Consider the following 23,077-nt stretch of genomic DNA (forward strand, 5'->3'; position numbering starts at 1 on the left):
TTGTTGGTGCATGCAGACAATTGTGATGACAATTAGGAAAAGCAAAAAGGCAAAATGATCAATATGTGTCTGGAGGGTTTATTGAAATGGTGCTGGTGGTTTGAAAGTGCTGGTTCGACAGAGGCTAGTGCATGGATATGACACTTGGGCTCACTACTGTTACAGTTTAACTCTTAGGCAGAATCTAAACATGAACCTTGACTGTTTGGTATAGATATCCATGTCATGCCACAGCATAGTGCATACTGCACAAGACAAGATGGTGGACACTAAAGGTGTGTTGGTGTTCTCTGGTAGAAAGTCTAGAATTAATTTTTGACCAGGATCTTAGGAGATATATTTTGGCAGGTACTACACCTGACATTCTGATCAGATTTGCTATTTCAGTCGTAATGAAGTAAACTAACAGCTCAGCTGTGCTTGTTTCATTAGTTAATAGTACGTACAGGGTAAATTTGATATTTTTCTCTTCTTCTGCACACCTAGTCATGATTACATCCACATCTCACCAAATTAGAAAGAGCCCACCACCCCATGTGGACTCCCTTCTTTAATCAGATACTTTCCTTCCTCTTTCACTTTGTCTTTCCAGTTCAACATGTTTGCTTCAAAATCATTGTATCCTCTGGAACGTTCTGTAGTGCCATTGAACAGAGTAATTATATATATATATATATTTATGTACAGTGAAAAGGAATGCACGCGACATATCTCCATGGAACAAACATTCAAGACGCTTACATTAGATACAAAACAATATATTTATACATTGATGTGAGACAACTAGTTAACAGCTATTAAAAAATAAAAATAAAACAATTTCTTGCACATTATTTTCTATACATTTTGACTAATCTATTTTTATTCAGAACATAGATTATATTTTTCTAGAGGATTACAAAAAATGTCACAGCAATTCATTTCTATTTCTACATACCATGTCAACACCCCCCCAAATAAAAGAAACAAAAAAATATCTGTTACCTACAATATATACACAAAGTGCAAGGAGGCACTTCAATATCATGCTTTTAAGATAGTGGTGTATAAAAATTATACTCGTTTTTTACTTCATGCAAACAGTGAGTTTGAACATAATAATGGTCCAACACTCAATCCCCATGATGAATCACTGGTCTGCATCCTCTCCTCCGACTGGAGGACTTATTACTGAAGGTCACAAGGTCAAAGGTTAGGCCCTAGGGCCATCGGGGGTTTCAATGCTGTGCTCTTCATTGCATGTACGAATGTGTGCGGTGACCTTCCAGGTTTAAGTGTGTAAGTGTGTGTGTGTGTGTGTGTGTGTGTGTGTGTGTGTGTGTGTGTGTGTGTGTGTGTGTGTGTGTGTGTGTGTGTGTGTGTGTGTGTGTGTGTGTGTGTGTGTGTGTGTGTGTGTGTGTGTGTGTGTGTGTGTGCAAGTGTGCATGCATGTGTGTGTATTTGCATCTGTGTGTCTGTGTGTGATGGCAGTTATACAAGCTCAAAAGCAACATGGAGTAGATCTTCTGACTGAGAAAGTGTTTAAGGTAACTAAGGGACTGTGTACTGCACTATGAATGTGAGTGTTCATTTTTCTACTGTTACTTTAATCAGCATTGTCCTGACGGTCAAACTGACTGCACAGTTTAGAGTTAACATCTTCAAGGCAAGGTTGTCATTGAGCAAAATGATCAAAACAAGACAAGAGAGCAGGACACGACACGGATAAAGAAATGACATCCACACCTGCAGAACGCCTCACCTGCACAAAACATCTCTCATACAATCACATACGCGCATTAAATATTAGCAGCCGGTGATCTAACTTTGTGTGTGTTTCTCTTTTCAGACATTTAGGTTCCATTAGGGGGATAGAATTCTCCTACCTAATAGTTGGGAAGTCTGCAGTGAACATTCCATGCATCCAGATGACTGCTCTACAGTAGTAACCATATGAGACCAATGATACACATAGCTGCAGCATTCAGGGTTTCTGAGAACAGTCGTCAGCATCTGTGGTAAGAGGTTAGAGTTGTTTAATCACTAAGAAGACCCCTCTAAGGGTCTGGAAAAAAATAGTAAGGATGTAATACCTCCACCTGGACACTAGTTGTGCAGGGAGTTATCAACCTGTTGAAACTTGCACTTTAATTTAAGCTCTGTGGTTGTTCTGTACCATCTTTGATCAAATATGTGTTTGTGCTTTCATGCAAAAAGGGAACCCAAGAAAGTTTGAGTCACTGGAATGTTAATGTTGGAAAAGTTTTTGTGTGCTGTTCCTATCAAGAATCCCTTAATAAAAGTAGCTTACTCATGAATAGTTGTAAAGGGAAACTTTATCTCTGTCATATAGGTTCAAGTATACAAAACATCTCTTTAAAAAATATCAAGGTGGTAAACAGTCCATGTGTTCAAAGTCAAGCATTCATATCCAACTTGTGCTATACAAGGCAATTGTCAATGGCCTATTTTATTTCATGAGCAGCTAAACGTGTTGAGGATTTTGTGAAAGTGTCTCTTTCAAATCCAAGGAGTTTGTGCTAAAGCCTGAGTATAGTTTCCCTTATTGGGTTCCTCAAAGTATGAATGATGAATGTGAAAAGAGATCAGTGTCAAAAAGGGATTTAAAAAAATCATACATAACTAGTTTATACTCTAAGCTGCAATTGTGCTATATGGACTCAGTATTCAATTTATATTCTGTTTTTGTATTCTGTTTTAAAACAACTTAATTTGTGCTTTATATTTTCGTACTAATCATGGTTCTAGATATATTTCTAGGTACTTCCCAATTAACTCTTGGTTCTCAACATCATGAAATTCAGAATATCTGGGATGGGTATAATAAATACTTCCTAGTACTTTGAACTAATTGATATGAAATACAGTCCTGAACTGAAGATATTGATATATTTGTATTTGGAGACAAATTTGACCTTTACTTTTGATTTTCATGTGTTGCAGTAATTGCGGGGCAGAGAGCTTTATCAATTTCTTAATAGCTAATTTGGAAGTTTAAATGAGTGATGAGACACTTTCTACCTGGAGTTAGCTACAAATGGATTGTGTGCAGAGTAAGAAACCCCAAAAGACGATATCAATGACTGTAAGTGTCATGGAGGCGTTTCGAAGGCTTCTGGCTTGATTTATCATATGCCTGTTTGGTCCTTATCAGTAATGGGGAGATATGTCATGTTCTCACTCCCATCCCACACACACACACACACACACACACACACACACACACACACACACACACACACACACACACACACACACACACACACACACACACACACAAATCACACAAATCACACAAATCATACAGTAAATAATCTCACACTAGAGGCGACATTGAAAAAGTCCCTCTCCCTTACAGTAGTCAACCAAATGTATAACAATTAAAAAGGGAGTAGAGGTTCCATGTTTCTTTTGTATTTTGTGCTTTTCAGAGAACATGTGCTTGTGGAGTAAGGCTCAGTCTGCAGACCCTGCCTTATCTCTACATTCTACATTATCACCAACGGGCTTCCCCCATGGGATTGTGGGTAATAGCAGGTAGCAAAGACACTCCGATAGGTTACAGGGGCTCTGTCAGGTATAGGTAAAAGGTTATCTTGTGAGGTAAAAGGGGCCAGGGGTCAAATAACAGCTGTCTACTGTGGTATCATTGATAATAGTAACGATACGCTGCTAAAAATATAATGTGCAGTTTGATACAGGCATACCTTATGTTTAGCATGATTATGTCCCACACTCAGTCTGTTGTTAGACTTTCAGATTGCCAGTGTCAAACTCACAGCTACCATCACACTCTGAAGGACTGTTGTTCCAGTGTTACTCCCCCACACACTGACCCTCCCTCCCCCTGTTTTGAATGCAGTGCTCTCATAGAAAGAATTCTAGGAATAATTTAAGTAACCGTTTGTTTTTCTCTTCCCACCCTCCCTCCCAAGCCTTGATGTCCGTTGTTCAAGTGTTTGCTATGATGCACACATTAGTGTTCTAACAGGTAAAACATACCTCTGTTATCGTTTCACTGATAAGTTAATTAGTATTATTCATCTGTCAGTCAGATAGATGGTTAGAAACACTGTAAAGGGACTAATACAAATGCAAAATAAAGATACATAAGAAAAACAATTAGTAGTTCTGTTCGCATGACTCTTTTTTTTGTTCACATTTTTTTTCACCAGATAAGAAAGCCTGTGGAGCTGGGGTTCTGTGTGCTGGCTTTATTCACTTTTCCGGGGTTCCTCCTCAACAAGTGTGCGCTCCGCCACGGCTGCCGCAGCAGTAGAGCCGTTAGTGGCCAAGGTTACCTGAAAGCAATCACCATGGAGATCTAAACAGCAGGTTCACACATTTGCGTGAACAGGCACAGTGTATGCTTCATGTTCTGGACTTAATGCTTTTGAGCACAGACACCAGAAGAACTGTAAAACAACTATGATCTTTTGGTTTGCATTTGATTGCACATGCAAGTATATACTTAAAGCCTTTTACTTTAAAATGGTATATCATTTGCAATGGTTTAATTTGATAAAAGAAACTATCATTAGAAAAAATAGGTTCTGTGCTCCAATGATAACAATTAAGATAATATAGAAGACACGTGTATTCTGAAGGTATCAGGAAGCCCTGGACAACCACTGAGGATCATGCTAATGGAAGCATGGAAGTCTTAACAACGAGCACCAACCCTTTCTACTGACCTGAGAACAATCAACATATAATCACAACTTTAGCATGCAGTGACATATATAACATTTCTGAAATACAAAGAAAAAGATACAAAGAAAACAAGGCACAAAATACAACACAAATGAGTGCAATGTTATGTTTTAGTCTGTACACATTATTTTGCAAAGCGTTCTACAATGGTTTGCGTCTTTGGATAAATGTTATTTGAGGTCATTTATATACAGCCAAGACATACAAGAAAGTAAAGAGAGAAAACATTGGAAGAAAACAGCCTTTGTGCCATGTTTCGCTAGTTTAATGGATGGATACAAGAATGTCAGAATATATTGTCTTGGTCTGACCATTGGAGTGCAAGGGCCTCGGTGTTGCGAAGCAACACCCTTGATCCTGTAAAAAATGAATGGGTTCATCAGTAGGCCCTTTGATAGTAAGGCCTGCTGCACTAGAAAACAAGCAGCTCAAATTCCTCCACATTATAATAGCAGCCAACACTATCCTTGATCTATTCAAACAGTGGATTCAAAGTGTTACCGTTTCAGATTCTGCATGAGCTACTTTGCATCTTCCAATTTTGCAAGACAGATTTCTTACAACGAGCAAGAATAGCTAGTGTGTAAATGCAAAGGCATCTCAACTCTAAAGACTGAGAATCACTCAGTCCCAGTCTGGAGGGTGCCAGGGCTCAGTCAATATATGCAATGCTAATGAAGGACTATATCGCATTCTCTGAATATTTATATCCCAACATAAATTACATTCTCTTTAAAATTACACATTTAGACAGAGGACTTTAAGTCATTTTAAGGGATATGACAGAGTATGAAGAGAATGCACTGCTACAGCATCTTTCTCATAAACCTCACAAAAGCTCATTTGATCACAAATTGATAAATGATGCCCCGAAGCAGCAGGAGGAATCCAGCACAGACTCTGAAGCAGCCTGGGGAAAGACCTTAAGCCCCATCATTTGACAAGGGATTTGGGGCCAGAGATGTGGGGGTGAAACCTGCATGTGTAGTGAAGGGGTGGAGGTTTGCTGGGGCTCATCATGTAATGTCCTGAGGTCCTAGCTTAGATTGTTTTTCCTCTCTCTCAGATCCATTAGGGCAGAGCTAAGGGGGGCATTCGGGCAGAACTAAGGGGGGCATTAGGGCAGAGCTAAGATTGCACTGCTTTTATTTGACATTATGAAAAAAGCATTTACATTTGTTCAGTTTTGTTTAGCACACGGATTTGGATTTGCACTTGTACTTGTGAGTGATGTTGTCTCACTTTGTGGGTTGCCTCTTTTCTGTCTTGCAATTTTTTCACAAGAGGTGTTTGTGGCATTTACATGAACAGAAATACATTCTGCAAGTTTGGAATGTGTTCTTAGTCAGAAAAATGACACAAAAGCTGCTACTCCAAGCGAATGCACACTGAAATATATACAGTACATTTGTATTTTTTTGGTCTTTTTCAGATGTTCTTCTTAAAATAACGCTGTGAGTATTTACAGTGGCATCATACAAACATGAAAAATGAAAGAGAGAAAAGAAAAGGTGCAGTTCGAGCATGCAGCATGTTAGGCGTCTATATACAAGTATCTATGTGCGTAAGCGTGAATTGTACCTTGCACTCATCTACTACGACTGAATTGTGAGCGGCATACTGGACGCACTGGTTGGAGTTGTTTTCGTGGTGGTTCTTGAGGTCATCATAGTAGGACGAGGTCTTGTTCATCATCTCGATGTCGCCCGACTTGCCATGTGTAGCGTCCAGCTCATCCAGCTCAGCCTTGGACAGGTGGTACACGATACCCGCGCCATACGAGTCTCCCACCACATTCACCGAGGTACGGAACCGGTCCCTGGGATAGGAAATAGGAATGGTTGGGAATACACCAGTGTTGTGTGGAGATAAAAACAAAATGGTTTGGATAGGGGATAGGGGTAGAACTATCATTGAAATCATGGTGTACATACACTGACTGTACCAAACATTAAGGACACCTTCCTAGTATTGTGTTGATCCCCCTCCTCCCTTCAACCCTCCCTCGCCCTCAGAACAGCATAAATTTGTCGGGGAATGGGCTCTTCAAGGTGTCGGAAGCGGTCCACAGGGATTCTGGCCCATGTTGACTCCAATGCTTCCCACAGTTGTGTCAAGTTGGCTGAATGTCCTTTGGGTAGTGGAACATTCTTCATACACACGGGAAACTGTGAAAAACCCAGCAGCATTGCAGTTCTTGACACAAACGGGTGTGTCTGGCACCCACTACCATACCCCGTTCAAAGGTACTTAAATATCGTCTTGCTCATTCACCCTCTGAATGGCACACATACACAATCCATGTCTTAATTGTCTCAAAACTTAAAAATCATTCTTTAACCTGTCTCCTCCCCTTCATCTACACGGATTGAAGAGGATTTAGTGACATCAATAAGTGATCATAACTTTCGCCTGGATTCACCTGGTCATATGTCATGGATAGAGCAGATGTCCTTGATGTTTTGTATACAGTACTCAGTGTATACAATAAGCTCATTTGACTTTGAATGCATATGACTACATGCACTTGGTTCTGAATCACTATCAATGCAGATCAACTTACAGGAGCCAGTCAACAGCAACCAGCAGACTGATGTCCTGAGTTGGCAGGCCGACTGCAGTGAGGATTAGAAGCATAGTCACCAGTCCAGCACTGGGAATACTGGCCGCACCAACACTGGCCAGGGTAGCTGTCAGACTGCATGGGGAGAAAGAGAGGCAAGAGAGAAACAACTTAATGGTTAAAATTGCTCTACAGATTAAGTTCAAAGGCCAAGGACTATCTGAATTAATTACAGAGCTAATGGGTACAGCTACTTCATGAAACACTTTGAGACTGAGTTGGTGTGACTATAATAATAATATAGTGACTTAGGATATTGGAACTGGCATCACAGATTGTGTGCTCAGTTCCTGCATGATCCATTAACACATAACTATGTATGCTAAATGTACGTGTCTTTGAATAATAGTGTCCGCTAAATGTAATGTCATGTTTATGTCATTACTTACATTAAGAAGGTAGGCAGTGGAACTCCCACCCTGATCAGAAAATATGTTCAATGGCAGTCCCTACCTGACAGTGACGATCTGACCAGCATCCAGGTAGATGTTGTTCATCTGGGCGATAAAGATGGCTGCCACGGCCTCGTAGAGGGCAGTTCCGTCCATGTTGATGGTAGCGCCGACTGGGAGCACGAAACGGGTGACTCTCTTATCGATGCCCAAGTTTTCCTCCAGGCAACGGAAGGTGACAGGCAGTGTACCAGCACTGACAGAGACAAACACAGGTACAGTAGGAGAGAGTAATGCTGTTGCATACAGTATATTCCACAACATTCAGCACAGATATGAAAGATTTGACAGATTTAATACTTTTCTATATAAGGTTATCTGTACATTTACAGTGACAGCAGTTAGATAGCGTAAATAGTGAGGCATCCATGTTTGTGGCCCTTGCCTGGAGGCTGTCCCCAAGGCAGTGATCCAGGCCTGGAAGATGCCCATGAAGAATGTGTAGGGGTTTTTCCTGACAATGGCAAAGTAGATGGCAGGCAGGAAGATGGCTCCGTGGATGATCAAGCCCACAATCACGGTCACCATGTACATCCCCAGCTGCCTAGCAACCACCTCCAGGTCATCAATGGAGATGATCTTACCACAGATCAGGCAGCAGATACCGAAGGGAGAGTACCTAGGGGCAGAGGAGAGGTTTAACAATATATACATTCTGATGAGAAAGATGTATCCATCTCAGTCAACGTCTACAATATGTGCCAGATTATCAAATGTAGATGTACAAACACTCCTGAAGTGGACACACATGTCTATGATTAGCATCAGTTCATACAGAATGTGCTTGAAAGGCTAAAGCTCTTTTACCACATGATCATGATAACCAGGTTCATAACAATCTCATTGAGGATGTTGAAGAACTCCAGCATGAGCTTGGCCCTCTCTCCCATCTTCCCCATGCAGATGCCGAAGGCAATGAAGAAGCCAATCACTCCTGCATCACACAATCAGGAGAGAGAATCACAGCTGGGAATGAGTAGAGTAAATGGGCTCACAGAGAGATATGGAGAGAGAGGATCCTAGTGAATGGAGAATCTATTTTTATGACGAAGAACAAAAATATGACACAGTTAGTGAGGCAGAATGGGCTGCGCCCAGGGTTCCGTTGAGGTGTGATATGATGCAATGCACTGGGTTTATTCTCAGACAAAGAAGTAAAGACAATTTAAAAGTGCTGTTTCTTTCAGTTGGGCGGTTGTAGAAACAATTGCGACCTGGTCCAAAAGAGAAACCGCCATACCTAACACGTTCATGCCACTCTTGAACTGGAGGGACTTCTTGATGATGAACTCAGGCTCCTTGGTGGCGTTGGACAGGAGGCCCTCCAAGGTGGTGGTGGCATTGATGTCTTCCTCAATCACCTTCTCCACCTTCTTAGTTACCGTTTGGATCTGAGGTTGGACAAGAGAAGACAGACAAGTCTTTCATATCTTATATCTCAATCCATCTTAACTTTTGGTAACTAGCGCTAAGGAAGCAAAGATAAAATGTGTTCTTCATATAACTGAATCGTTCTGGGAGTGCCTCACCCAGGCCATTATTGACTCGCCTGGTTAAATATTTCTGGGTGTTTTAGTGTACTGTACCTGTTGGAAGCAGGCCTGCACCAGGTTCTCAGGGAACAGGTTCCTGATGAGGTCAAAGAAGGCATCCAGGCTGGACACATCATCATGCTTTTGGCCATCTCCCAGCTGCTCCTTCATCTTGGGGTTTCCAGGGTGTATGACCAGCACTAGGATGACTCCCAGCACTGCAGCAATCACCGTGGTGGACATGTAGTAGACCATTGCCCTGGTGCCCAGGCGACCGCTAGACTTGGCATCTAGCCCAGCCAGACCTGCAGCCAAAACAAGCATTTTTAGGCCTTGCATTTATCCTCTATTGTATCTAATATGTGTTGATATAGAAGTGTGAAATAAGTGTACTAAGTTACTTTGAAGTGCTAATAGTGAAAGACGATGATTGATATTGTGGCAATTAATAAATAATAAACTGTTTAAAAAAAAAAAAAAGTTTTATATCGGCAATAAAATATTGGTCTATAGTTACTGTATATATTAGGAGAAACAGCAGTTCTCTCTCTTCTGTTGAACCCATGACTCTACCATACTGTACCTGTGATTAAGCTGGAGATGATGAGAGGCAGGATCAACATCTTCAGCATCCTCATCAGGATGTCTCCAGGGAACGCAATCACCATGACGATGTCTGGGTGGATGGGAGAGGCATAACGAAGCAGCATCCCAGACACAGCCCCCAGAATCACACCTGGAGAACGAGAGGGGGAAGAGGGGGTCAGTTGCTATGAAGAGGTGTGAAGTAAATGCTGTGTCTGGGAATGAGAGAAACACCATAAGACGAGAGGGGAACCAATGGTAAAGAGAGACCAGAGACAGAGCAGTTCAGAGAGAGAGGGCAGTGTTCATAACAAACATAGAGCAGGCAAGGCAATAGGTGCCTAACTCAGAGGCCAGCCAAGGAGTTGAGAGCAGGTAGGATTGGAAAGTGACCCTAGAGTGGTCTGTCTGGTTACTTTGTGAGAAGGTCTGGGATAGCATGGGGACTTTCTCCATTTAGAAAACGTTTTGTTATTCTGTGTGAAGAGAGTTTGGAAATAACAAGAATGATTTCCAAATGGGTCTTGCTTATGAGAAAAAGCGATCCATAAGAAGATTGACAGTGTCACGACTTCCACTGAAGTCGGCTCCTCTCCTTGTTCGGGCGGCGTTCGGTGATCGACGTCACCGGCTTTCTAGCCATCGCCGCTCCATGTTTCATATATCCATTTGTCTTGTCTGGTTTTCATACACACCTGCTTTTCATTTCCCCAATCAATCTAATTCTATTTAACCCTCTGTTTCCCATCATGTTTTGTGTGTAATTGTTTTCATGTCATACAATATTCTTTCGGACTTGACTTTATTGTTCCGTGTTTTTGAGCGTATTTGTTTTGTTGTGCTCCCGTTTTGGGATTTAAATAAAGTGCGCTTTATTTATTGTACTCTGCTCTCCTGCATCTGACTTCGCCTTTAGACACACCTTGACAGACAGATCATAACAATATTTCATTTCCATAGGTCTGCCTTAAATCACTGCTTCTTGTTGCATATTAATTCATCAGTCTGGAACTGGTTATGAGTGGATGTGGATTACATGCCATGTATAGGGGCCATTGGGTAGTGGTGGATGGGGGACATAAAACAGTCTCAGTGTGAAAGAGGTTGATTTAGTCTGATCAGGGGTTGAGAGGAGATCACTTTGAAGGGAGAGGAGCTTCAGACAGAGATAGGTTCCTACAGTGCTTGGAGGAGCATCTATATTCCCTCTGGAGATGGCAGATTCTCTAGGAAACAGTCAGTTAGCATCAGAGTTGGATAGTAACTCTTACTATACTCCAGTATATGGAGGTCTATAACCAAGGGGAATTCTGAGGGGAAAAAATGACACTCTCCTCTGATCCTATCCTGGCCCTGACTATATAACTATGTGCCCTAAACCCCACCTGACCTCAAATGCTTCCCATAGCTCAACCTTGATTAACATCCCTAACCCACTCTCCAAATCCCATCTACATGTACACCACCGTTCAAAAGATGGGGTCACTTAGAAATGTCCTTGTTTTCCATGAAAACATACATTAAATAGGTTACAAAATGAAAAGGAAATATAGTCAAGACGTTGACAAGGTTATATAATAATGATTTTTAATTGAAATAATAATTGTGTCCTTCAAACTTTGCTTTTGTAACGGCTGTTGGAAGGAGAAGGTGTGGACCAAAGCGCAGCGTGGGAAGTGTTCGTGATTATTTATTTAAAAAACTGAACACTGAGACAAAATAACTAAATGTAACAACACAAAACAGTTCTGTCTGGTGAAGACACAAAAACAGAAAACAACTACCCACAAGACACAGGCTACCTAAGTATGGTTCTCCATCAGAGACAACGAAAGACAGCTGCCTCTGATTGAGAACCACACCCAGCCAAACACACAGAAATAGAAAACATAGAACACATAAACATAGAATGCCCACCCCAACTCACACCCTGACCAAACCAAAATAGAGACATAAAAAGGATCTCTAGGGTCAGGGCGTGACAGCTTTTGTCAAAGAATCATCCATTTGCAGCAATTACAGCCTTGCAGACCTTTTGCATTCGAGTTGTGAATTTGTTGAGGTAATCAGAAGCACCTCCCACAAGTTGGATTGGCTTGACACTACTTATGTAGCATATGGTCAAGCTGCTCCAACAACAGCTCAATAGGGTTGAGATCCGTTTACTGTGCTAGTCACTCCATTATAGACATATTACCAGCTGACTGCTTCTTCCCTAAATAGTTCTTGCATAGTTTGGAGCTGTGCTTTGGGTCATTGTCCTGTTGTAGGAGAAAATTGGCTCCAATTAAGCTCTGTCAACAGGGTTTGGCATGCCATTGGAAAATGGAGTGAAAGCTTTCCTTCTTCAAGATCCCTTTTACCCTGTACAAATCTCCCACTTTACCACCACTAAAGCACCCCCAGACCATCACATTGCCTCCACCATGCTTGACAGATGGCGTCAAGCACTCCTCCAGCATCTTTTAATTTGTCTGCGTCTCATGAATGTTCTTCTTTGTGATCCGAACACCTCAAACTTAGATTTGTCTGTCCATAACACTTTTTTCCAATATTCCTCTGTCCAGTGTCTGTTTTCTTTTGTCTATCCTATTCTTTTATTCTTATTGGCCAGTCTGAGATATGGCTTAACCTTTGCAACTCTGCCTAGAAGGCCAGCATCCCGGAGTCGCCTCTTCACTGTTTATTTATTTATTTTTATTTCACCTTTATTTAACCAGGTAGGCAAGTTGAGAACAAGTACTCATTGACAATTGCGGCCTGGCCAAGATAAAGCAAAGCAGTTCGACACATACAACGACACAGAGTTACACATGGAGTAAAACAAACATACAGTCAATAATACAGTATAAACATGTGAGCAAATGAGGTGAGATAAGGGAGGTAAAGGTAAAAAAAGACCATGTTGGCAAAGTAAATACAATATATCAAGTAAAACACTGGAATGGTAGATTTGCAGTGGAAGAATGTGCAAAGTAGAAATAATGGGGTGCAAAGGAACAAAATAAATACATTAAATAAATACAGTAGGGAAAGAGGTAGTTGTTTGGGCTAAATTATAGGTGGGCTATGTACAGGTGCAGTAATCTGTGAGCTGCTCTGACAGTTGGTGCTTAAAGCTAGTGAGGGAGATAAGTGTTTCCAGTTTCAGAGATCTTTGTAGTTCATTCCAGTCATTGGCAGCAGAGAAGTGGAAGGAGAGGCGGCCAAAGAAAGAATTGGTTTTGGGGGTGACCAGAGAGATATACCTGCTGGAGCGTGTGCTACAGGTGGGTGATGCTATGGTGACCAGCGAGCTGAGGTAAGGGGGACTTTACCTAGCAGGGTCTTGTAGATGACATGGAGCCAGTGGGTTTGGCGACGAGTATGAAGCGAGGGCCAGCCAACGAGAGCGTACAGGTCGCAATGGTGGGTGACAAAACGGATTGCACTGTGATAGACTGCGTCCAATTTGTTGAGTAGGGTATTGGAGGCTATTTTGTACATTACATCGCCGAAGTCGAGGATTGGTAGGATGCAGAACGCCATAGGATGTTTTTGCGTTGGTTAAGGGCAGTCAGGTCTGGGGAGAACCAAGGGCTATATCTGTTCCTGGTTCTAAATTTCTTGAATGGGGCATGCTTATTTAAGATGGTTAGGAAGGCATAAAAAAAACAGGCATCCTGTACTGATGGGATGAGATCAATCGAAGGTTGATTAGAAAGGCCTGCTCGCCGAAGTGTTTCAGGGAGCGTTTGACAGTGATGAGTGGAGGTCGTTTGACCGCTGACCCATTACGGATGCAGGCAACGAGGCAGTGATCGCTGAGATCTTGGTTGAAGACAGCAGAGGTGTATTTAGAGGGCAAGCTGGTTAGTTATGAGGGTGCCCGTGTTTAAGGCTTTGGGGAGGTACCTGGTAGGTTCATTGATAATTTGTGTGAGATTGAGGGCACCAAGCTTAGATTGTAGGATGGCTGAGATGTTAAGCATGTTCCAGTTTAGGTCGCCTAGCAGCACGAGCTCTGATAGATGGGGGGCAATCAGTTCACATATGGTGTCCAGAGGACAGCTGGGGGCAGAGGGTGGTCTGTAGCAGGCGGCAACGTTGAGAGACTTGTTTTTAGAGAGGTGGATTTTAAAAGTAGAAGTTCAAATTGTTTGGGTACAGACCTGGATAGTAGGACAGAACTCTGCAGGCTATCTTTGCAGTAGATTGCAACACAGCCCCTTTGGCAGTTCTATCTTGTCTGGAAATGTTGTAGTTTGGGATGAAAATTTCAGAATTTTTGGTGGTCTTCCTAAGCCAGGATTCACACACAGCTAGAACATCCGGGTTATCAGAGTGTGATAAAGCAGTGAATAAAACAAACTTAGGGAGGAGGCTTCTAATGTTAACATGCATGAAACCAAGGCTATTACGGTTACAGAAGTCATCAAAAGAGAGCGCCTGGGCAATAGGAGTGGAGCTAGGCACTGCAGGGCCTGGATTCACCTCTACATCGCCAGAGGAACAGAGGAGGAGTAGGATAAGGGTACGGCTAAAAGCAATAAGAATTGGTCGTCTAGAACGTCTAGAAGAGAGAGTAAAAGGAGGTTTCTGGGGGCGATAAAATAGCTTCAAGGTATAATGTACAGACAAAGGTATGGTAGGATGTGAATACAGTGGAGGTAAACCTAGGTATTAAGTGATGATGAGAGAGATGTTGTCTCTAGAAACATCATTGAAACCAGGAGATGTCATCGCATGTGTGGGTGGTGGAACTAATAGGTTGGATAAGGTATAGTGAGCAGGCCTAGAGGCTCTACAGTGAAATAAGCCAATAAACACTAACTAGAACAGCAATGGACAAGGCATATTGACATTAAGGTGAGGTATGCTTAGTCGAGTGATCAAAAGGGTCCAGTGAGTAGTGAGGTTGGTTGGGGTCATGGCGATTCAGACAGCTCGCCGGGCCATCGGTAGAAAGCTAGCATAGGATGGAGGTCTGTTTTTAGCCACCTCGTGCGTTTCCGTCGGTAGGATTAGTGGGGTTCCGTGTGGTAGAAGGGATCAATCCAATTCTCAAAAAAAAACAATAGATATAGTTATATGAGGCCCAATAAAAAAAAATATATATATAATAATTTAAAAAAATTGTCCGATAGGTCTATTTAGATAGCAGCCGATAAGACAGCTAACGATTAGCGGACCGCAGATGGGCGTTCAGGTAACATCGCTACGGAGGAGCCAGCCGGATAACTCCCTCGGGTAGATAATATCGGTATTCCAGTTGTGAAAGCCCAGTGGGGCTCTGCGTTGGCAGGAAAACGGGTCCGTATAGGTGATTATAGCCCAGGAGTGACTGATGGAACTCTTCAGCTGGCTAGCTCCGGAATAATTGATGTTTGCTCCGGAATCGACGTAAGCTGATAGTCACACGTATAGCAGCTAGCTAGCGGAGAGATTCAGGTACAAATTACCAAAGTTAGCGGTTGAAATCCGGGGATATGGAGAGAAAAATAGGCCCGGTATGTTCCGGTCCGAGGCGCGCCGTACAAAACTGGTGATAGATTTTCAAGCTAAAGGATAGCTGATGACCACAAACCGTGGTTAGCTGAATACTAACGATTAGCCAGTAAAGAAGCTAACTAGCTTCTGATTGTCACGCCTTGGTCTTAGTATTTTGTGTTTTCTTTAATTATTTGTTCAGGCCAGGGTGTGACATGGGTTTATTGTATTGTCGTATTGGTTTTTTTGTTGGCATTGGGATTGTGGTTGATTAGGGGTGTGTCTAGTATAGGCTTGGGTGCCTGAGGCGGTTCTCAATCAGAGTCAGGTGATTCTTGTTTTTGTCTGATGGGGAACCGTATTTAGGTAGCCTGGGTTTCACTGTGTATTTCGTGGGTGATTGTTCCTGTCTCTGTGTAGTTTCACCAGATAGGCTGTAATTAGATTTCACGTTCCATTTGTTGTTTTTGTATTTGTATAGTTATTTCATGTATCGCTTTTGTCATTAAAGTCATGAGTAACCACCACGCTGCATTTCGGTCCGACTCTCTTTCAACGAACGAAGAACGCCGTTACAGAATCACTCACCACACACGGACCGAGCAGCGTGTTAACAGGCAGGAGCCAAAGGAGAGGCAACAGAAGGAGCTGCGAAGGGAGGACGTGATGGACAGCAGAAGCTTGGAGTATATACGACGTGGGAAGAAATAGACAGGTGGGCGGTCGACCCAGAGAGAGTGCCGGAGCCCGCCTGGGATTCGCTGGAGCAGTGCGAAGAGGGCTATAGGAGAATGGAGTCGAAGAGAAAGACACGGCGGCGCAGAGCGAAACCCGAAAGTCACCCCCAAATATTTATTGGGGGAGGGCTCAGGGAGAGAGTGGCAGAGTCAGGATTCAGACCTGAGCCAACTCTCCCTGTTAATCGTGAGGAGCAGCGATATAAGGACTTCTGGACTTGGGAGGAGATATTAGACGGAAAAGGACCCTGGGCGCAGCCGGGAGAATATCGCCGTCCCAAGGAAGAACTGGAGGCGGCAAAAGCGGAGAGGCGCTGTTATGAGGAGGTAGCACGGCGACACGGATGGAAGCCCGAAAAGCAGCCCAAAAAAAATTATTGGGGGGGGGGCTTAAAGGGAGTATGGCTATGCCAGGTAGGAGACCTGCGCAAACTCCCTGTGCTTACCGGATAGCTAGAGAGACCGGGCAGGCACCGGGCAGGCACCGTGTTATGCTATGGAGCGCAGGGTGTTTCCAGTGCGGGTGCATAGCCCGGTGCGGTTCATACCAGCCCTTCGTATTGTATTGTCGTATTGGGGTTTTTGTTGGCATTGGGATTGTGGTTGATTAGGGGTGTGTCTAGTATAGGCTTTGCTGCCTGAGGCGGTTCTCAATCAGAGTCAGATGATTCTTGTTGTCTCTGATGGGGAACCGTATTTAGGTAGCCTGGGTTTCACTGTGTATTTCGTGGGTGATTGTTCCTGTCTCTGTGTAGTTTCACCAGATAGGCTGTAATTAGATTTCACGTTCCGTTTGTTGTTTTTGTATTTGTATAGTTATTTCATGTATCGCTTTTGTCATTAAAGTCATGAGTAACCACCACGCTTGCATTTCGGTCCGACTCTCTTTCAACGAACGAAGAACGCTGTTACACTGATTACCTTCTGGTTAGCTTCAGGCTAGCTTCTGGCTAGCCTGAATGGAGGATTACAGATTTGAGGTGAATAATACTTTCTTTTTTAAAAATATATATAAATTGGTGAGGCGGGTTGGAGGAGAGTGTTTTTGTGAGTTTATGGAAAATAAAAAATATATATAAAAATGTATGCGAGGAAAGTTGTAAATATATATATAAATATACGGGACACGACAAGACGAGGACAAAAGACGTCTGACTGCTATGCCATCTTGGTGACAAATAGAACTGTTGACGTAGAGACTGGTGTTTTGCGGGTACTATTTAATGAAGCTGCCAGTTGAGGACTTGTGAGGCGTCTGTTTCTCAAACTAGACACTCTAATGTACTTGTCCTCTTGCTCAGTTGTGCACCAGTGTCTCCCATTCCTCTTTCTATTCTGGCTAGAGCCAGTTGCACTGTTCTGTCAAGGGAGTAATACACAGCGTTGTACGAGATCTTCAGTTTTTTGGAAATTTCTCGCATGGAACAGCCTTAATTTCTCAGAACAAGAATAGACTGACGAGTTTCAGAAGAAAGTTATTTGTTTCTGGCCATTTTGAGGCTGTAATCAAACACAGAAATGCTTATGCTCCAGACACTCAACTAGTCTAAAGAAAGACAGTGTTTTTGCTTCTTTAATCAGGACAACAGTTTTAAGCAGTGCTAACATAATTGCAAAAGGGTTTTCTAATGATCAAATAGCCTTTTAAAATTATACATTTGGATTGGCGAACACAATGTGCCATTAGAACACCGGAGTGATGGTTGCTGTACGCATATTTAGATATTCCATAAAAAATTGTTTCCAGCTACAACAGTCATTTACAACATTAGCAACCCTCAATGTATTTCTGATCAATGTTATGTTATTTTAAAGGACAAAAAATATTGTTTCTTTCAAAAACAAGGACATTTCTAAGTGACCCCAAACCTTTCAACGGTAGTGTATCCTAAACTAGCCCCCAACACCCCAACCTCTCCAGCCATGTCCTTTCACTCCCAACCCCTCCTACCCCTATTCTCCAGAGAGCTGGCATCTGAGTGCTCCTGCCCCCTGTAGCTATGTCTGCACACTGGCGCTGTGGTCAGTCTCTGTTCCTGTCCCTGGCTCTGTCTCCCTCTGTCCTGCTCAGGCCAGACAAAACTAGGCCCAGACCCCAAACTACCTCCCTAGTAGGCAGCACTTTCTCTGCTACTAGATCCCTGCCAAATATCACAGGCCCTGGGAGGCTGTTTCACAACACAGTCAGCAATACAAACCTTTTAAGCTCACTGATATCTGTAAGCTGTTTTAGATTCAAGCACAGCTTCAGAAATGTAACCTCACCCCGTTGATGCTGTACAGCTGCTGGATGAGGAGGGCACTTGTTTTCCTGTGCAGGGAGCATCCTACATCTCTAACCCTCTCTGTGATCGCTAATGATCAATGCCGCTATGGGAGCCGCTATGAGAGTGTTCTGCCAAGTGGTCTGTGATGTACATATTACACATGCTCACACACACAGGAAAGAAGGTTGGGAGAAAGGAAGGAGGGGAAAGAGATAGAGAGAGAGATTGTGATATTGTGCTTGGTAAAACAGCTGATGATTGTACTGACCGAGTACAGTGAGCGTGAGCAGCAGGTTCTTGAAAAGAGAAGAGAAGCAGCTGATACACTTGTTCCTGGGCCTGGCCTCGATGGGCTCCAGGTGACTTTCGTGCATCCTCACCTCCACTTGCTTAGGCATGATGCTGGCACTGTGTCAGAGAGAAAGAGGGAGACAGAGAGATAAAAAGGGAGCCAGAGAGAGAGAGAAAGTTATTTAAACATGCATAATCTGCATTTGACAGGCCCCCAGTTTGATTACATCAGTCACATGTCTGGCGAAACTATAGATGTACATTATATGATCATAACGCATGTCCTTGTGACTATCCTCATATTGTGAGCGTGAGGAAGGAGGTTAGATTGGGTCTTCACAGTAAAATAGATGAACCATCCCCAATCCAACTCAGCCTTTGTTTTGGATGTTCAGGGTTGAATAACCTGCCTATCGATTGGTCCAGCGTACCACCTACTGTACATGTGTAACGGATGTGAAACGGATAGCTTAGTTAGCGGTGCGCGCTAAATAGCGTTTCAATCGGTGACGTCACTTGCTCTGAGACCTTGAAGTAGTAGTTCCCCTTGCTCTGCAAGGGCCGCAGCTTTTGTGGAGCGATGGGTAACGATGCTTCGAGGGTGACTGTTGTTGATGTGTGCAGAGGGTCCCTGGTTCGCGCCCGGGTATGGGCGAGGGTGACTGTTGTTGATGTGTGCAGAGGGTCCCTGGTTCGCGCCCGGGTATGGGCGAGGGTGACTGTTGTTGATGTGTGCAGAGGGTCCCTGGTTCACGCCCGGTATGGGCGAGGGGACGCTATAAATTTATACTGTTACACATGAAACCCTATTTTTACAGCGATAAAATGGCCATGTCATAAAATCAAATGCTCTGTATACAAACATTATAGAAACAATGACGGGTTTATATCGTCACTCTTGATGACGGGATCACCCTTCACTCTTCTTCAATAGTCTCTAAGGAGCTATGAAATGAACCCCTACTTTCAGTGTGAAGAAAATGTATCCTAAACATCAACCAGTCAAATGTAGACACATACTCTAAGACACAACCAAAATCAGCCAGAGAAACACCAACTTGAGAACAATCTCTCCAGCGTGGTCCCCGCTGAGTTAATGGGAGGGGGACTTTAACCATGAACTGATTTCAGCTGAAGTATCCAGTAGCCCAGAGGACAACACAGGTTCCCCTAGGGGTGGGCCACGGTCCCCCTCTGAGCCTTCACTGAGAGAAGTAAAGGAAGAGAGAGTGATGGAGGGAGGAAGGGAAAGAGGGGATGTAGAGAGGTGGAGGAGGCAGTCTATAACAAGGCCTATTGGAGATAATGGGGAATGGTACAAGAGTAACAGACAGACTGACTGACAGTTTGAACTTATCTGGACAATATATCTCTCTTCCTTTCTTTTTCTCACATGTTCCTTCTCTACCTCTTATTTTCTCAATTTCTCCATTATCGTATGTCCGGAGGTTCCACGCAGTATGGCTGGCCTACAGGAACTGAAATGGGGCTTTTGACCAGTAATTATCTGTCTGTAATAATGGTATGGGAAAAAATAATGCATTTTATTTTGTGAAGTGGTTTCTTGCATCAAACAACACAACATTTTCAGTCACCTCTTTGACTGAAGCACAAGTGGATAAACAGGTTAATGTCCTGCATGTTTTTTTCCAGCCATCTCATGGAATATAGGCCTACATTGAGCACCAAACATTGGCTGCTACTGTAGGCTGAATGACACAACAGCTATTTCCATGTTAAAATGTTATGGGATGCATTTTCTCCATTGTTTCTGGTGGTAGGCCACTCTGGTAGGCCTACATTATGATCAAATAGCCACTGTCTGAAACTGTAACTCAAAGTGGATACAACCTCAGTGTTCACAGTAAACGCACTGGAAGTATTTCACAAAGTTCAAGTTCGTGCTCAGCAGACCTGAAATTTGCTCAGTGCCGGAAAAATGTTGGGCGTCAACTAGACTTTTAAAGTAGCTTTACAAAATTGAAGTGTTTGCTCATTAGAGCAGTCTAAATAAGAGACTATTTGTGTTAATTGGAGAAATGAGAGGAGGGACAGCTGTGGTTGTCATACAACACTCACACAAGTGTGAAGGAAGATGACGATGACATGTTGGGAAGGAGAGGGAATGGTTTACTAGAGAGACGGACACATCTTTGTTTCTCAATTCATACATCTCTATTATGTCTTTCACAATCCACTCTCCCAGCAATTTGTTTGAAAAACATCTTTAGAATTTCACTTTAAAACATCAGTCAATTATCTCACAGAGATGATTGTTTAATTTGTCAGTCACCATGCGCACACTGACCCTATTCATGAAGCATGACAGTTAATAGATTACAGAGAAGGACGAAGAGGAAATAAACTGAATCAGTGATTCTGAACTTTGACCGTACCCCTGGGGTTAGCAGTACCACAGTCACAAATACACAGAGGGTGTCCCAGTCTCCTCAATAGACCTCTGTTGCTCACATCCTTACCCTCATGGACACTAAATGGCTAAACGGAATTGAGAGACTTCAACCTAGTCATCATTCATCAAGTATTTTTTTGTTACAGTGGTAGAGCGAAAGACGGCCAGAACACAGTTAGAGAGCAACGTAGCTAAGATTGTGTATTTTGTTTTGGGAATAAGCCAAAGTATTGACACATTTTTTTAAACAACCTTATAGGTTCAGTGTTGCACAATGGGACACCATTCATTGGACACACAGGCAAACACACATACACACACAACCACACGTGCTGAGGAGAAGATGTAAGAAAGGGGTTCTCAGCCTCTGTAACGATGTGTCTAAGCCTTGGCTATAGGATAGAACAGCTGGCCTGTTCCTAGGCACACAGACGGAGCGAAGACTCCCACTTATTCACTTCCTATTTCATACGTGTGAAAAAGCAGAAAGGACATGTAAACACCATGCACAGGCACACATCAGTCATCATCACACTATCATCGCAGCTGTTATTATTGCTTTGGGTTGTCGGAGGAGAAGCCATATTAATTAGAAGGAAATGTAATACAAAACAATCAATTTGTAGTATGGAGAGATCTACTGCATGACTGCTGTTAATTGGATCCTTTTCCCTCTCTTTTCATTATAGTTAGACCGAGGGCGAGGGGGGAGTGGGGAGGGTTGTGACATTATGATTAACTATGAATGGCACTCGCATTAGTTCTCCTGTCACAGTACTAGCCGATACAAGATCTGTCCAGACAAGAGCCTTCCAATTCAACAGAATAACTAGCAAATTAGAGCAAGCCACTAATGCATTCTCCTGCATTAGTGGCAATTTCATCTTTCAGCTGAAAAATCATATATCTATATTTTTTGGCACATCTATCTTCAAGTTTGTATCATCAGATCAGATAGGATAAGAAAATGCCATTTCAGTATATGACAGTATATGCCACATACGATATGTGTGCATTGTCACACATACTATACATTAGTACTGTATTACATAGTACATTATAGCTTATTGTAATGTTACTACTGTACTTTGTATCAAGCTACAATGTTTATACACACCACATATTTATTTATATACTGGATTCTTGGCATAGCTCACTCCAATATATCTACGGCTGTAGACATCATTTTTGTGTAAATGATTCCAGTGTACATACGTGTTGATTTCATTTTGATTACTGTTACAGTGCTATTTGAGATTTTAATTGGATTCGTCACGACGTTCTTGATTATTATTCTTGTTTTTATATTTTTATTATTTGTGTACTTGTTTGACATTTTACTGCATTGTTAGGAGCTAGTAACATTTTGCTGCACCTGCTAAAACATCTGCTAAACTGTGTATGCAACCAATAAACCTTGATTTGATGTATTCTTAAACATGGAAAGATCATTGGGTTCCCTAATATCACAAAAGGTAGGTGCACTTCTCACTAGTCCACCAAAGGCTTGATGCACACTCGGTGAGAACTGAGAGGTGACATGGGGATAGTAGAAAACCTGAACATCCATTTTCTGTTTCTGTTTAGTTCCTCTATAATGAAATTGATTTCAAATCACCATGGCCAGACATGCCATCTGTGATCATATCACTTTATGGCTAATGCCCTGTGAACACACCTTCAGGCCTATAGTCTCTTTCTAGGCACAGACGGTACCTTCACATTGTGCATAGTGATTTAAAACACTACGTTACAGGTCTGATCTTCCCATGCAAAAAGATTTCTCTGGGTTTCCTGGCTTGACTTTTTTTCCCACTTAGCATCAACTGTTATGACAATAACCCTGTCTGTGAGTATAAGCTGCCTGTAGAAAATGCACTAGACACGTTCCAACATCTCCATGTTCCAAAAGTGCAGGTTTTCTCTGCTCATTAGCGACACCAGCAGACCACAGATGCCCTTCCATCAATCAACAATAGGATCTCTGTGCCAGAG

The 23,077-nt window shown here is 42.6% G+C and overlaps 1 protein-coding gene across 2 annotated transcripts in view; it reads right to left on the reverse strand.

The window, feature by feature from the left end:
- Positions 1-1,305: 1,305 nt before the first annotated feature.
- The window catches only part of LOC118401137 (excitatory amino acid transporter 2-like), a 44,996-nt gene continuing 23,224 nt past the window's right edge, over positions 1,306-23,077 (reverse strand). The window contains exons 2-11 of one of the 2 annotated variants that reach the window (XM_035798408.2): positions 18,647-18,786; positions 9,904-10,056; positions 9,375-9,625; positions 9,029-9,179; positions 8,596-8,722; positions 8,174-8,407; positions 7,790-7,984; positions 7,277-7,411; positions 6,295-6,532; positions 1,306-4,301 (exon numbers count right to left, since the gene is read on the reverse strand). In XM_035798408.2, the coding sequence (XP_035654301.1) occupies positions 4,215-4,301; positions 6,295-6,532; positions 7,277-7,411; positions 7,790-7,984; positions 8,174-8,407; positions 8,596-8,722; positions 9,029-9,179; positions 9,375-9,625; positions 9,904-10,056; positions 18,647-18,776 (1,701 nt within the window). In that variant the 5' untranslated portion in view covers positions 18,777-18,786 and the 3' untranslated portion in view covers positions 1,306-4,214. The remainder of the gene's footprint in view (positions 4,302-6,294; positions 6,533-7,276; positions 7,412-7,789; positions 7,985-8,173; positions 8,408-8,595; positions 8,723-9,028; positions 9,180-9,374; positions 9,626-9,903; positions 10,057-18,646; positions 18,787-23,077) is intronic. The other variant, XM_035798409.2, reaches the window with a different exon arrangement.

The sequence above is a fragment of the Oncorhynchus keta genome, chromosome 22, assembly GCF_023373465.1.
Source record: "Oncorhynchus keta strain PuntledgeMale-10-30-2019 chromosome 22, Oket_V2, whole genome shotgun sequence".
Classification (NCBI taxonomy): Eukaryota; Metazoa; Chordata; class Actinopteri; order Salmoniformes; family Salmonidae; genus Oncorhynchus; species Oncorhynchus keta.